At 48.6% G+C, this 14,868-nt stretch overlaps 1 protein-coding gene across 2 annotated transcripts; it reads left to right on the forward strand.

Annotated features, from left to right (window-relative positions):
* Positions 1–9,971: 9,971 nt before the first annotated feature.
* On the forward strand, positions 9,972–13,931 carry LOC149919221 (uncharacterized). Of its 2 annotated transcripts, XR_016464545.1 has the most exons (5): positions 9,972–10,223; positions 10,480–10,610; positions 10,707–10,796; positions 11,126–13,198; positions 13,292–13,931. XR_016464545.1 is itself a non-coding variant. In XM_090136420.1 (4 exons), the coding sequence occupies exons 1-4, from the start codon at positions 9,972–9,974 to the stop codon at positions 12,843–12,845; spliced, it is 2,193 nt and encodes a 730-aa protein (XP_089992546.1). In that variant the 3' UTR covers positions 12,846–13,931. The 2 variants fall into 2 exon arrangements, 1 of the variants encoding a protein (XP_089992546.1); XM_090136420.1 differs by having other exon boundaries at positions 11,126–13,931.
* The last annotated feature ends 937 nt before the right edge of the window (positions 13,932–14,868 follow it).

Here is a 14,868-nt window from a genome sequence, read left to right on the forward strand (position 1 = left end):
TGTCTATGTTAGAAGTATTCTGAGAGTTGACAGTGAATTTTATTGGTCTCTTCCAGTGTACAAAGATCTATCCCTATTCAGTCATTTAAGAGGGGCTGTACTAAGACTGCAGCCTTCCATCAGTATACGCGTGAAGGGGGCCTGCTTTCTTTTTCTATTGCTATGAAATCTATGGGAAATAGAGATCTTTGCAACTGCTACCTACAATGTTTCTTAGCTGGCAAGGTTTTGTGTGGTTATGCTACCTGACTCATCAACACAAAGTTACCATGTCAGTCAGTATATATTCCCTAGGGTGGAAGTATTTCTTAATCATGTTCATTTAATCCACTTCACCATATTTCTAATCTCTGTCAGCATGGGAGGATATCCTGAAGTGTTCCTGTGCATAACGAGTATAGACAATGTTCATGTGACACTGTAGCCAGGAGCGCATAGAAGAGCTGTTAAACCATACTAGAATCATGGAAATGTTTGCAGTTGTCCTGCAAATCAATGCAGCTGAAATTTATGTCAACCTCCCCCCCCAACCTATTTTGCACAGAATCCAACTTGTTCTTCCCCCAGATTCAGATTCATTGCAGAAGAAGCAATGAAAGCAGCCATACGTGTGACTCCATCAGCCAAGCCTGTTCCCAAAGACAGAGCACAGGACTAAGGCACAGGTTTTAGTGATTAAGACGTTTGGAACTGGTATTACATTTCTCCGCAATTCTTGCTCCTTAAGGACTTTGGACAACCTTTTGGCCTTCCCCCCTTGGATAAGCAGAACCATACAAGATAAACAAGAACATGAGAACCTGCATAGCACAGACTGCCTCAGTCTGAACTCTCTGGACTTCAAAAACCTCACACTGCACAACAACCACAGGACAGACAGACGGGAAATGGTACTGGGCACAGTGGCTGCTGGTGTGAGGTTGCTCTCCTGCCCCCTCAGCAGTTTTTTTTCCAGCCTTCCTCTGATTCATCAGAAAAAAAAAAGTCACAGAACGGTTGAGGCTGGAAGGATCCACTTGGAATCATCTAGGCTACATTCATAAGATCCTCTTTCAGTCTTCTCTTCTCCAGGCTGAACAAGCACAACTCTCTCAGCCTCTCTTTCCATTACAGATGCTCCAGGCCTTTAATCATCTTCATAGCCCTTTGCTGGGCTCACTCAAGGAGCTCCATGTTATTCTTGTACTGGAGAGCCCAGAACTGGGCATAGTACTCCATATGTGGCCTCACGAGGGAAGAGTTCAGGGAGAGGATCACCTCCCTCAGCTTGTTGGCCACACTTCTCCTAATGTAGCCCTAGACAGCATTGGCCTTTTTGGCCACAAGAACACACTACTGACTCACAGCCAACCTGTTACAGCTAGATGTTGGTCCTAGGAAGCAGCAAAACTGCTACTGACAAGTTCTTTGCAATACCAGACAAAGTATCACGGAATCATAGAATGGCCTGCGTTGAAAATGACCACAATGATCATCTAGTTTCAAACCCCTGCTATGTGTAGGGTCACCAACCAGCAGACCAGGCTGCTCAGAGCCACATCCAGCCTGGCCTTGAATGCCTCCAGGGATGGGGCATCCACAACCTCCTTGGGCGACCTGTTCCAGTGTGTCACCACTCTCTGTGTGAAAAACTTCCTCCAAAGATCTAACCTAAACCTCCCCTCTCAGTTTAAAACCATTCTCCCTTGTCCTGTCACAATTCACCCTCATAAACAGCCGTTCCCCTCCTGTTTATACACTGTTCAAGTACTGGAAGGTCACAATGAGGTCTCCCTGGAACCTTCTCTTTTCTAAGCTAAACAATCCAAGTTCCCTCAACCTTTCCTCAGAGGAGAGGTCTCCAGCCCTCTGATCATTTTAGTGGTTCTCCTCTAGACCCTCTTCAAAAGCTCCGCATCCTTCCTGCACTGGGGGCCCCAGGCCTGGATGAATTCCTCAAAGTGGAAAAAATGGCACTCACTGATATTCGTGGACACTTGCTGAACATTTCTGGAGACCAAACAGTAGATGTGAGCACAGTGAAACGGTCAGCTGTGAGTTTCAGCAATGGCGACAGCAACAGACTTTTACAAGCATGATATTCAGGCTCTTGTTCATAGCTGGTGAAAATGCATAGCTAGTAGTAGTGCCTGTATTGAAAAATAGTGCTTTGTAGCTGAGAATTTGCTTTATCAAATAGTGTTATTTGCTCTTTGAATCCATTGTATTTTCCATGGAAATAAATAGGAGGCATTACTTTCAGAGCAACCTACTTATTTCATATGTGGCCCAAGACAAATCCTCTTCACTCAGTGCTGCCCATGCAAGCCAAAAAGTTGGACACCCATGATGCAGAGTATAGTAGTGGTTTTTTTGCTCAGTAGAAGATCTTAGATACACACATGATGACCTTTGTGGAAAACAGTATTACATCTTATGTGATCTAGAATGGATTGGTCCCATGTACTGCCTGATAGAGATATCTGTCTAAACCACGTTAATGAACACCTTTACAGAGTTCAGACTCCATTAAAATTGTTTAATGCCATAAAGACTACTATTAGTTAGATGATCTGTAAAAACTACTAGTTAAATGAGCTCTAAAGCTCTTTCAAGATGCTCAATGATTAGGCAGCTGGATTGAATACATATTTAAATTAAATTACATTTTAAGTTCTGGCCCATTTAAATTTTAAACATTCAAAGGGCTCTTTTTTACTGTGTGGAGAAAACAGTAGCTGCACCTTAGGACCAATTCACTGCACTTTGAACAGACAGATGAGGCTGTGCTGGGAGGGGAGGTTCTGCTGTCATTATTCTCTGCTGGAAACCAATTAACAAATATGCTTTGAGATTCAGTAGGAGCCACCAGTTTATTGAGTGGTCAGGGGCTTAAAATCTGTCTTTAAATCTTTAAATCTGCATTGAGTTGCTGTGTACTTTCCTTTCGTTAGTTTTGTTTGTGAGCATTTCCAGACCTCGGGGTGTCAGACATGACTAATTCATTTGACCAGGTGCCATAAGCAAACTGCCTGTTCTACTTCAGATCAAATTTGTAGTATTGCATACTTCCACACGTGTTAGAGAAGATAATATCCAGTGCAACCATTTAAGCAATTTGCAAGGCAAGGGACAGGACTGCAGCAATCTGTTCTGTGAATTCCTCTTTATGAGGAATTTCTGAAGGGCCTGAAAGTCAACTCATAACATGCTTGAAGTTCTTCCAAGAGGAAACAGGGCCATGCACTTCTAGACGTTTAAAGCACCAGCAAAATGCAGTATCCAATGTACAAAGGATAATCTCACTGATTTATGATACTTCTCATGAAATGACACAGCTCTTCTGTTTCCTCTTTCTCTCTGGGAGCTTGCCACCAGCTGTGACAGTTGTGTGGTGACTGAACACCAAGGATCAGTCTCACAGCCCTCACTCGAGCATGGCTGGGCCCCATCCTCAGAATGTTAAACCCAAGGCTTCAAATATCAGGCTGAAGGGTTAATCACTGATCCAACTTTGTTAATAAAGGGGGCAGCAGGCAGCTGGTTAATATTTCACCATCCATTGGACTTGCTGTTCAAGACAGCTGCTAAGTACGTGAAAGCAACCTTGTTTTAGGGGAGTAAGATGGCCCAGGGCAAAACAACAGGGAGAACATCTTCCTCCAAACTCAACTATGTTGTGTGGTAGTTTAAGAAGAGGATGATATGTGCAGAGGTGGTATGCCCAGAGCTGGTAAATATTCTTAGTTGTGTTGCTTTGTTCAATTGAAGGCACTCAGGTGACAAGATGTCTAATTATTTGTTGTATTAATCAGGTCACACATTATCTGTCTCCTGCTAAGCATTTCTAGCCAAACTACATGATTATTTTGTTTACCCAAATTCTGTGAGTTGAATGAAACCCTTTCAACTTGTGAAGTCAGCAGAACTTACTTGGTTCTTTTAATCTGGTCAGTCTATCCAACAGTAATAAAGGGAAAAAAGTGTGAAAAAAGAATACATTAAGATATCTCTTAAATGCAAGGCACTTTGTGTTGTATTTACTAGTGAGATACAGTTCTGGTGCATTGTCACCAGAACTAAAGCAGCTGCCGGGCTTGCCAAGCCAAAAGGAAATACCATTAACGAATAGAAATGACTTAACTCATTGTAATAATCACAGAATCATAGAATGGCTTGGGTTGGAGGGGAGCTCAAGGATCATCAAGTTCCAGCCCCCCCAACCCCAGTGGGGTTGCCAACCGCTAGATGAAATACTAGATCAGATTGTCCAGGACCCCATCCAACCTGGCCCTGAACACCTCCAAGGCAGTGTGAACCATTAGGTTCACAAGGGCCCACCTTTCAAGTTTATCAAGGTCCCTCTGGATGGCACCCCTTCCTTCTGCTATATCAACTTCACTGCTCAGCTTAGTGTCATTAGCAAACTTGCTTGAAGGTGCTCTCAATCTCATCATCTGTGTCACTGATGTTAAAGAATACCAGTCCCAAGACAGAATCCTGGGGGAAAGAGCTTATTACTAGCCTCCACCTGGACACAGAGCCACTGATCACAATCCTGACTGTGAACTTCCAACCAATTCCTTATCCACTGAATAGTTCATCCTTCAAATCCATATTTTCCCAATTTAGAGATAAGGATGTGGTGGGGGATCGTGTCAAAAGGCCTTGCAGAAGTCCACATAGATGACATCAGTTGCCTTCCCTTTGTCCGCTGATGCTGTCACTCCATCACAGAAGGCCACCAGATTGGTCAGGCATGAACTTCCCTTGGTAAAGCTATGCTGGCTGTCTCAGATCATTGCTCATCCCTCATGTGCCTTAATATGTTTTCCAGGAGGATCTGTTCCATGATCTTCTGTGAGATCTGTCTGTGATCTCAGACACAGAGGTTAGGCTCACTGGCCTGTAGTTCCCCAGCTCCTCTTCCCTCCCTTTCCTGTAAGTGGGAGTGATTTTTCCAGTCCCCAGGGACTTCACCTGACAGCCATGACTCTTCAAATAGCATGGAGAGCAGCTCAGCAATCACATCAGCCAGCTCCCTTAGGACCCTGGGATATATGTCATCCTTCCCCATGGACTCGTACACATTCAATCTCATGAGTTAATTTCAAATTTGCTCCATCCTTACAGTAGTGGAGGAGTTTGCTCCCCCAGTTCCCACCCAGAAGTTCAGGTTCAGAAATGTGAGAATCCTGGCTGCCAGTGAAGACTGAGGCAAAGAACTCATTGAGTACGTCAGCCTTCTCCATATCTGTTGCGGCCAGTTCTCCTTTCTCATTTAGGAGAGGAGATACACTCTTTGGCCTGTCTCTTCTGACAGATGTACCTGTACCTTCTTGTTGTTTTCAACATCCTTCACCAAGTTCAGCTTCATCCCTGCCTTGGCTTTCCTAATCCCATCTCTCCCTGTATTCTTTTGAGATGACATGTCCTTGCTTCCACTGCCTGTACCTGCCCTTCTTTTCCCCCAGTTTGACCAGCAGGCCCTTGCTAGATCAGCCCATGCTAGATCAGATTGCCCTTCTCCTTCCTGCTTTCTTATTCTGAGGGATGGAGAACTCTTGCACTCTCATAAAAGCATCCTTAAAGAGTAACCAGCTTTGTTCCACTCCTTCATCTCTAAGGACTTCTTCCCAGGAGATCTCGTCCAACAATTCCTTAACCTGAAGTTTGCTCTCCTGAAGTTCAGGTTGCTGACTCCACTCTTCACCAGGCTCACGTTCCTTGAGGTCACAAACTCAAGCAGGGCACTGTTGCTGCAGCCCAGGCTGCCTCCAGTCTTTATATCTTTAAAGATCTCCTCCACGTTGGTGAGCACCAGGTCCAGCAGCACTTCACCTCTGATCAGTCAGTTCAATATTTGAACAAGAAAGTTATCATCAATGGATTCAGAGTAAGACTCTTAGAGTAAGACTGCTTAACACAACTTTGGGAATGTCAGCTATAAAGTTTTAGAACTTAGTATCTGCATGAAACACCCACAGGAGTCTTTGGAAGGCGATGTTCCTTGCTATCTTCAGATGTGTATAAGAGCAGGAGAATTCCTGTGGGTACCAGGGGTAGAGCTCTTGATTTGAAAGCGTTGGTAAAGTTCCAGAGTTTTCAGACAGCTTTGGCAAGCAGCCAGTCTGTTTTGAAATGACTTCTGCGCAACTTTAACTCCTCTGATGTTTCTAAGTCACTCAAAACATTGGTTTCTAACTTAGACATCTTTTCTTCTCTTTTACATTTCTCTTAATATAGCAATATCCCTTCCAGTTTGAAGATTTCCAAGATTGGACAAAGTGCTTTAGCTCAGAATTTCACTTCTTGATTCAAAACTGAACAGTGCCATGGCAAAAGGCACCTTGACATCTGAAATGCATCTGCAGAGAATAATACTGGAGCTGTTGCACACTGACATACGTGCACTCATAGACATGCATGTTTACATGTATGCATGCATATTTCTTCTTTTGAAGTGACATTTCTCCCATTTTCACCCTCTAGATCTCAGTTTTTTTTCCAACAAATTTTCAAGGACATGTTATCCAAGCAATCCCCTGTCAAGGACTTGACCAACTAGTTGGCTATTCAAAACAATGCCTTACTGCCAGGATTTCCAGATGTTTGCATCGTGTGCTCAATCTTTTAACAGTCCAAGTGTTTTGTACTAAGGGCTGAACATTTATCCTCAAAAAACGTGGTAAAAATGATCTATGAAGAATAGGACAAAAGATGGAAGTAGTAAGAGGACACTAGAAAGAAATGGATGTACAAAATGAAAATAGCAGATTTGAGAACAAAAAGATGTTTTATGTAAGAAGAACATTTTAACCTTTTTGTTTAAATATATGTCTGATCTTTCTTGCTACCAGAGGAAGACTTACAAATTCCTTCAGAAAATTGGATCAAATATGGTATGATTCTGAGGAATAATTGTACAATAAATTGCACTCTTTTGCTTAACAGATATGTTCAGTGTATATTCAGTGCTAGGAAAATTCTTTGGTTATTGAAAACATGAAGTCTTATCAAACCAATACAGCAAATGGAGAATGAAACCAATTCTATTCCATTTTTGTACACTATCAGCTCAGTTAAGTGCTCATGCACAGCCCAAGTACCACCATATAGATACATCAGTAAGGCATCTATTAGTTCTTTAATATTTGTGCTACCTCTGAGCATCCAGCTAAGCAAAGAGCCGGACCAGCTGAAGAACAGAGATAAGAAGTGCTAAAGTGAAGTTCAGATCAAGAGTTCTTCCTCCTAAATTAGTCAGTGGCTTGATGAGGTTATCCCTAAGGAGAGTTTTAGAAGAGGGAAATGACAAAATCAAGCTTAACATGCTAGCAAATTTTTCTAGCCAGGCAGCTTCCAGTGTACATCGGTGCATGGGGTTGTTTCTCCCCAGGTAAAGGACTTTGCACTTCCCCTTGTTGAACTTATGAAAGTTCCTACACCTCCAAATCTCCAGCCTGTCCTCGCTGGCAGCACAACCCCACAGTGTCTTAGCCACTCCTCCCAGTTTATATCATCAGCAGAACTTGCTGAGAGTGCAGCAAGTACTGTTTATTTAAGCAGAGACATCTCATCATTTTTGCTTTTCAAGTTAAAACATCGTCAATGACTTTCATGGTGTCCTTTCAGCATTACAAAATTGGATTCTTGGATCTGTAATGCCACAGATTTATCTTTTTTTTTTTTTTGAGTTCTGAACAAGAGGTATGTCTGTGTCCAGCTGTTTGTCCTCAAGCTCCACTTGGCTCTCTCTGCACGTCACAGACATGGCTGATTTCTGGGGAATGAGCTTTGTCCCTGGCCTGGAGGATGACGATATCTTCTACCCCATCCTCTGGATCATGCTGATCATATCATTATTTGTATTCATTATGGCCTGGTGGAAGTGGCAGGTAGGAGTCAGGGCTGGTGCTGAGCCAGGCGCTGCAACACAGGGAGGGGGGTCGGTGGGGGCCAGGGCCATCCCCAGGCCTGGGCTGGGGGCCCTGCCTGGGAGGAGAGGCCGTGTCCCAGCAGGGCCTGGCCAGGCTCGGCCGAGAGTCGCGGGGCAGGCAGAGGCGTGGGCCTGGCTGTGCCCTGGGTTGCTGGGTGCCGCTGTGGCTGCTGGGGATGCTCCCCTCTCACTTGCTGCTTTCTTTGCCCATACAGAAAGAGAGACAGAGGAAGGGCCAACACGGAGGTAACCAGGAGAATTCTAGAGGTGCTCCCCATCCACTCACTCTGTCTCCTTTGCCAACAGTATGGAACTTCCACACGTCTTCACAGCACGCGAGGATGCAGTAAGTAAAATTGTCCCCTCTTGGAGCACGGCAGCCCTCTCCAGTCACCTCCCACCAAATGGAATCCCACTAACCTGCAGCCCCAGGTGCAGGAAAAGAAGAGTCTGTGAGAGAAGAATCTCCCCACAAGGACAGGGACAAGAGGAAGCAGGCCCAAAAAATGCTCCTGCAGGCCAGCAGCCAGAGGGGCTCCTTTGGCTGAGGACATCAACCACTGTAATTGCAGGAGGAAGCCCATGAGGACAAACAGACAGTAAGCAGCAGATCCCTGTCACACTCTTCCAAGGAGCAGAAGCTCTCCCAAGAAATGTATCTCTGGAAGCGATCCGATCTCACAGGTGTTCATCTCCTCTTTCCCATATGGGAGCAGCAGCTACAGCTCCTCTGCTCACTACTCAGCCATCTTCTATAGAGAGGACACAGTGGCTGTCCTGATCCCTGAGGGCAGGGACCTGGGCCTGGCATTCCCAGAGGCTTTCAGCATGGGCTGGGAGCAGTGCCAGTCCTGCAAGGCAGCAAAGGGCAGAGAGCAATGAGGTTGGTTGGGTGTCCACAGTGGGACTGAGAAGATAGAGGCCCCAGCGCCCGTTCTTCTTGCTGCGGTAGGACAGGCAGCGACCCTGGGAAGAGCAGAGAGATGCCTGCGTGGGCACCACCTCTCCTTGCTGTGGCATAGTATGTATCAGTCTCCTTCAAAACCCCTGCTTCTCTTTCAAGGAAAATCAGGGCCGTGCAGGTGACCCAATAGCCCTGGGAGGGTGGGAGGATCCTGCTCATTAGGTGCTCTACTTGACCAGGTAATGTGAGACAAGAAAAAAGCCAAGTGGAGGACATGAGCAGGAACACTAAAAGGGAAGGAGGGGACAGAGCTGGTAGAGACAGCTGGCAGCAAAGAACTCTCGTAGGTCCCATTACATGTGTATCCATTTCCGAGTACCCAAATAAGTCCTTAACCTCTCCACCTCCTCCTTGAGCCCTCCCACTACACTGAGCAGATGACCCACCTGCTCACACCTCACGCAGGTGGAATCCCTGCAGCCCTTTACCAGCAGCAGCAGGCTCAGGCACTCCCTGCAGCCAGAGACCTGCACAGCCACACAGGCACTCCGATTGGGTCATCGCAGCCTTTTCGGCAGTGGCTTTCTGCCAAGGGCAGACCATGGATTGTCTAGTGCCCTTGATAAGGTGAAGAGTGGTGAAGATGGACTGGTCTCTTCACGGGGGGGAAGACTGCACCTTCCCTGCTCACACACACTGTGCCAACTGCCGCGTTACTCCTCAGGAGCTGTGCTCTTCCCACCTGGGGGAGCTGGGGCCCGTGTTCTCCCTGTACCTCTTTTGGTGTTCTGCCAGCTTTACTTCTCTGTGATGGGTCCATCGTGCGAGCCTCTGCTCCGAGCTGATCCGCTCGAGGTCTTCCCTGAAAATGCTGGGGAAGAGCAAGCAGCAGCAGCACGGCCACCATTGCTTGACTGGACTCGCCAGGGCCAACAAGAGCTTCCTGGGCTCTCAAAAGTGCGAGCACTGCACAGAGCCTGGGATTCAGTCCTTCCTGGTGAGAGGCAGAGGCTTCTCGTGGCCCTGCACGGGGCCGGGTCTCGGTGTTGGGGCGGGCCGGCCATGGCCCCGCTGTGCTGAGCTGGCCCCGCTGTGCCACACCCTACTGTCCCTGCATCACAAACGTTGCCATAGCACCCAGCTGATGACATGGCAACCCACATCACAAAGGGGACAACCCCAAGTTCCGGGCAGAGCGAGGCTGGGTGCCACTTTGCCTGTGAGTTGTCTGGAGAGAGGAGCTTGACTGCTTGGTTCTCTCTGCACGTCACAGACATGGCTGATTTCTGGGGAATGAGCTTTGTCCCCGGCCTGGAGGATGACGATATCTTCTACCCCATCCTCTGGATCATGCTGATCATATCATTATTTGTATTCATTATGGCCTGGTGGAAGTGGCAGGTAGGAGTCAGGGCTGGTGCTGAGCCAGGCGCTGCAACACAGGGAGGGGGGTCGGTGGGGGCCAGGGCCATCCCCAGGCCTGGGCTGGGGGCCCTGCCTGGGAGGAGAGGCCGTGTCCCAGCAGGGCCTGGCCAGGCTCGGCCGAGAGTCGCGGGGCAGGCAGAGGCGTGGGCCTGGCTGTGCCCTGGGTTGCTGGGTGCCGCTGTGGCTGCTGGGGATGCTCCCCTCTCACTTGCTGCTTTCTTTGCCCATACAGAAAGAGAGACAGAGGAAGGGCCAACACGGAGGTAACCAGGAGAATTCTAGAGGTGCTCCCCATCCACTCACTCTGTCTCCTTTGCCAACAGTATGGGACTTCCACACGTCTTCACAGCACGCGAGGATGCAGTAAGTAAAATTGTCCCCTCTTGGAGCACGGCAGCCCTCTCCAGTCACCTCCCACCAAATGGAATCCCACTAACGCTGCTCTCTGCTCTGCTGCAGCTCCTCAGCGCCCAGGCAAACGGATGATACCAGTGAAAGACTCGATCAGATGAACAGAAAACTTCAGGCCATGACCGGATACTTGGAGATGTGAGATATCCACTGATAGGGGATGGGGACGGGGGCAGGGCTTGGTGGCAAGGAAAACTGCAGTGACCCAGGGAGAGATATCCACAAACTTGAAATCTGAGAGGCAAAGTCTTTGTGGAAGAGTTTACCACTGAGGCACAGACTTGACAGCGTCATCCTTGCTCTGTGCCCCACAAGCAGGGATGGAAACTTGGGCACACACTTGTTGGGACCCCTTAATAATGACATAGCCTGCCAACGCCTTTGAGGCGACAGAAGAGCCCGGGGCCCTCACGAGTGTTTGGCTCAGAGCTGCCCTCATCTTCCTTCTCTTTCTCCATCTGACACAGGCTCGTCTTGGACATGCCTGAGGGCAGCGATGGTTACACCACCTCGGTCACAGAGAGTGAAAACCTCTGCACTTCAAGGACATCGCTGTACCCTTTGAGCACCAGTTGCGGGGAAATGAAGGCACCTTGCCCACACCGAAAAGCCCAGAAGAACTTGGAAAGCTCCATCCCAGAAAGCAAAATGGAGCAGGGACTGGGTCTCGGTGATCAGAAAAAGCATGGTGTGATGGTGGATCCCTTGGTGCAGGACCCGGCCTTTGTGGATGAGGCTACGAGAAGTCATCCGGAGCATCCAAACATAATGCAGGCACCACAGCACCTGCAGAGGGCTTTCTCAGCCCCTGTACTGGGGAAGAAAGATGCCCACCTTCCCCATCCACTGAGGCAGTCAAGAAGGTCCACTCACTCCCCCTTCCAGTGCAGGCATGGGCAGACTCGGGCAAGGAGGTCAGCAGTGCACGCCCTTGGCCCAGGGCGAAAATCTGCCTCCATGCCCGATACACGCAGACACAAAGGAATAAAGTTTCCAATCCAGATTGCCTGCTACAGATTCATTGAAGGCCCTGAACAGCAGCAGAACCGGATGATGCATCTATGGCTGGAGCAGTATGCGTATGTTGAGACGCAAACGATGAACTCCGCAGCAGAACACCGCACCCTGCCTGGCAACGAACGATCCCAGAGCGTGGCTCCATCTGACGCTGCAGCCCTGGGTGGTGCAAGAGGTGCAACAGTGGAAAAGAGGAATTCAGCCAAGGACAAGGCCAGTAAGGAACAGGGCCAGAAAAATACCACTGCTGCCCAGCAGCCAGAGGAGCTTCCGCCACAGCCGTTCAGCCCGCAGCCAGCACACGCATGGATGAGGCCCGGGCGTGTTGCAACAGAACATGAGGCACCTAGGCCAGAGACACCACGTCTGCATCACAAAAGCTGTTTGCCTGCCCACCTCATGCGCCTTTACATTCAGCGTGCCTGGTCCAAGCTCCGGGCTGCAAGCAAGGCCCTCTTTTCCACAATCAGAAACAGATTTAAGAAGCTCTCGAAGAAGGGAGGAGAGCTCATCAAGGAAAACAGATTCTCAGAGCCAACCAAGCTGGACACAGATCAGTGTGGGAGTAGACGATGGCTCAGACTACTGGCCAAAAGGAAAAGCCCACGTCCACCCCTGACGGCACTGAAGAAGGACTTGGTGGCATCTGAAGATAAGACTTTCCATGGTGCCAGTGAGGCCGGAGGTGCCAATAAGGCATCGAGCCAGGGTGGCAGCACCCACAGCCACCAGGACGTGCTGGCTCCTGTTGGCTGTAGAGAGCCAGCCCAAGTGCTGGTACCTGGGAGTGGGCAGCTCTTGGAGACCCAAGCTCCTGCTCCATCTCAGAATGTTGATCTAGCAGCTGTCCAGGTGGGTACAGCTGCAGGGAGTAGCAGATTGCCACCTGATGCTACCAGTGGGCAGGAGCAGAAGGACAAGGGACACACCCAGGACAAGCCAGCTCCTCCACGAAGAGTGTCCCCAAAGAGAAAACGCTCCTCCAGTGAGCAGAGACCCTCTAATCTGCCACAGCCTCCAAAACCCACTGGAACTAACATTCCAGACTCCCTCATGCAGGAGCTCTTATCAGCAATTCACGATTTGAACCAAGCCAGACAAACTGCTGATGAGCTGCAGAAGCTGGTGCAGGCTTCCTTTTCAAAGGTGCCCACAAACAACGTCAAGTAACCGAGGATGGGTATGGCACCAGAGGAACCTGGGGCGAGAACACAGAGTGGAAGACAAGGGCGAAGGATGCCCCCAGAACAGATCTGACTCTGGGACACTCTGCTCTACATGCAGCAAAGCCCCACACTGCATCAGCCAGGAGGTGTAAGCTCCCAGAGATTGGCTGCACCTGCAACTGCAGCCCCAGGTGCAGGATGAGAAGAGACTGTGAATGAATCCCCCATGAGGACAGGGACAAGAGGCAGCAGGCCCGAAAAACGCTCCTGCAGATCAGCAGCCAGAGGGGCTCCTTTGGCTGAGGACCAACCCCTGTGGTAACCCTGCAGGAGGGAGCCCACGAGGACACACAGACAGTAAGCAGCAGATCCCTGTCACACCCTTCCAGGGAGAAGGTGCTCTCCCTGTTAAGCGATCTCACAGGTGTTCTTCTGCTCTTTCCTGTGTAGGAACAGCAGCTGCAGCTCCTCTGCTCACACTACTCAGCCATCCTTGCTTGGACAGCTCTGTTGCCATCTTCTATAGAGAGGACACAGTGGCTGTCCTGATCCCTGAGGGCAGGGACCTGGGCCTGGCATTCCCGGAGGCTTTCAGCATGGGCTGGGAGCAGTGCCAGTCCTGCAAGGCAGCAAAGGGCAGAGAGCAATGAGGTTGGTTGGGTGTCCACAGTGGGACTGAGAAGATAGAGGCCCCAGTGCCCGTTCTTCTTGCTGCGGTAGGACAGGCAGCGACCCTGGGAAGAGCAGAGAGATGCCTGCGTGGGCACCACCTCTCCTTGCTGTAGTAATTGTCTTCTTCAAAACCCCTGCTTCACTTTTCAAGGATCTATCCCCGCTACCCCCAACACTTGTGCCAGGCTCGGGCACTCCCTGCAGCCAGAGACCTGCACAGCTATGTGGGTACTCAGACTGGGTCACCACAGTGAGATCAGGGACAGGAAGGGGTATATCCCTGTTGGCAGCAGCCATAGGCACCTGGAGATGCTGGCTCCTGTTGCCTGTAGGGATCTCGCTGATGTGCTGCTTCCAGGACTGCCACAGCCTCCAAATCCCACTGGAGCCAACCTCCCTGTCCTCCACGTGCAAGAACTCACAGGGTACACAAGGTCCCTACACTTCCATCCAGAAGAGCTAGCAGTGCCAGAGAGCAAGGGAACTCCTTAAGACTGGACTGTGAAAGCCCTAGAGTAGCCATGTCCAACCCACAGGCTGCTTGCAACCTGACCCAGCATGTTTTGCTACCAACCCCTGTTGTGCACCATCATCGCAGCACTCAGCAGCCCTGCTGGCCCTGCGTGTGCAACCATCACACCCATCACTCAGTGCAACCACACAGCGGTGTGCTGTCAGTGCTGTGTAGGCTGGAAACAGGTGACATCGCAGTGCAGTGCCAACTAAAGTGGTGGCAAATAATTATATACATTTTGATACATTGGCTGAACACTGTCCTGCAAAGACCAAAAACCATGCAGTTGTGCTTTCTGTTTTGATAAAGGAATTTTTAGAGCAGGTTTCAAGAATGTCAGAAAAATCAATTTTTTTTTGTATATTTGCAACTCCATTTTCAGTCAGTGTAAAGTAGATTACCTGTGATTTTTCAAATGAAATATATAGAGTTGCAATCAGATATTCAATGCAAAGAAAAATGTGACCATGTCTCTCTACCAGAGTTTTATAAGCCCTCTCTTACTAGACAAAGATATCTCACATTTCATAATCATTATTCACGTCATCATTTTTTGGCTGTACGCACATTTCTGAGCAACTGTTTTCAAGGATGAAGTACAAGAAGAGTAAGATTTCATCAAAAATCTCTGATAAACACCATGAGAGCTCACTGAGAATTGCACCCGCTGCCATCAAACCAGACTGATCTGTTAGTTACACTGAAACAAGGTCACATATCCCATTAGTTATATGGTTTTGTTGCTCTTTTAAAAAATGCTTTAATAAAAAATATTTAAAAATTTTTTCACCGTGTTTCTCACCATGTTTTCACCATTGACTTGGATACAGGATCTGAAGGT

This window comes from Phasianus colchicus, chromosome 2, assembly GCF_987193195.1.
Source record: "Phasianus colchicus chromosome 2, bPhaCol1.hap1.1, whole genome shotgun sequence".
Classification (NCBI taxonomy): Eukaryota; Metazoa; Chordata; class Aves; order Galliformes; family Phasianidae; genus Phasianus; species Phasianus colchicus.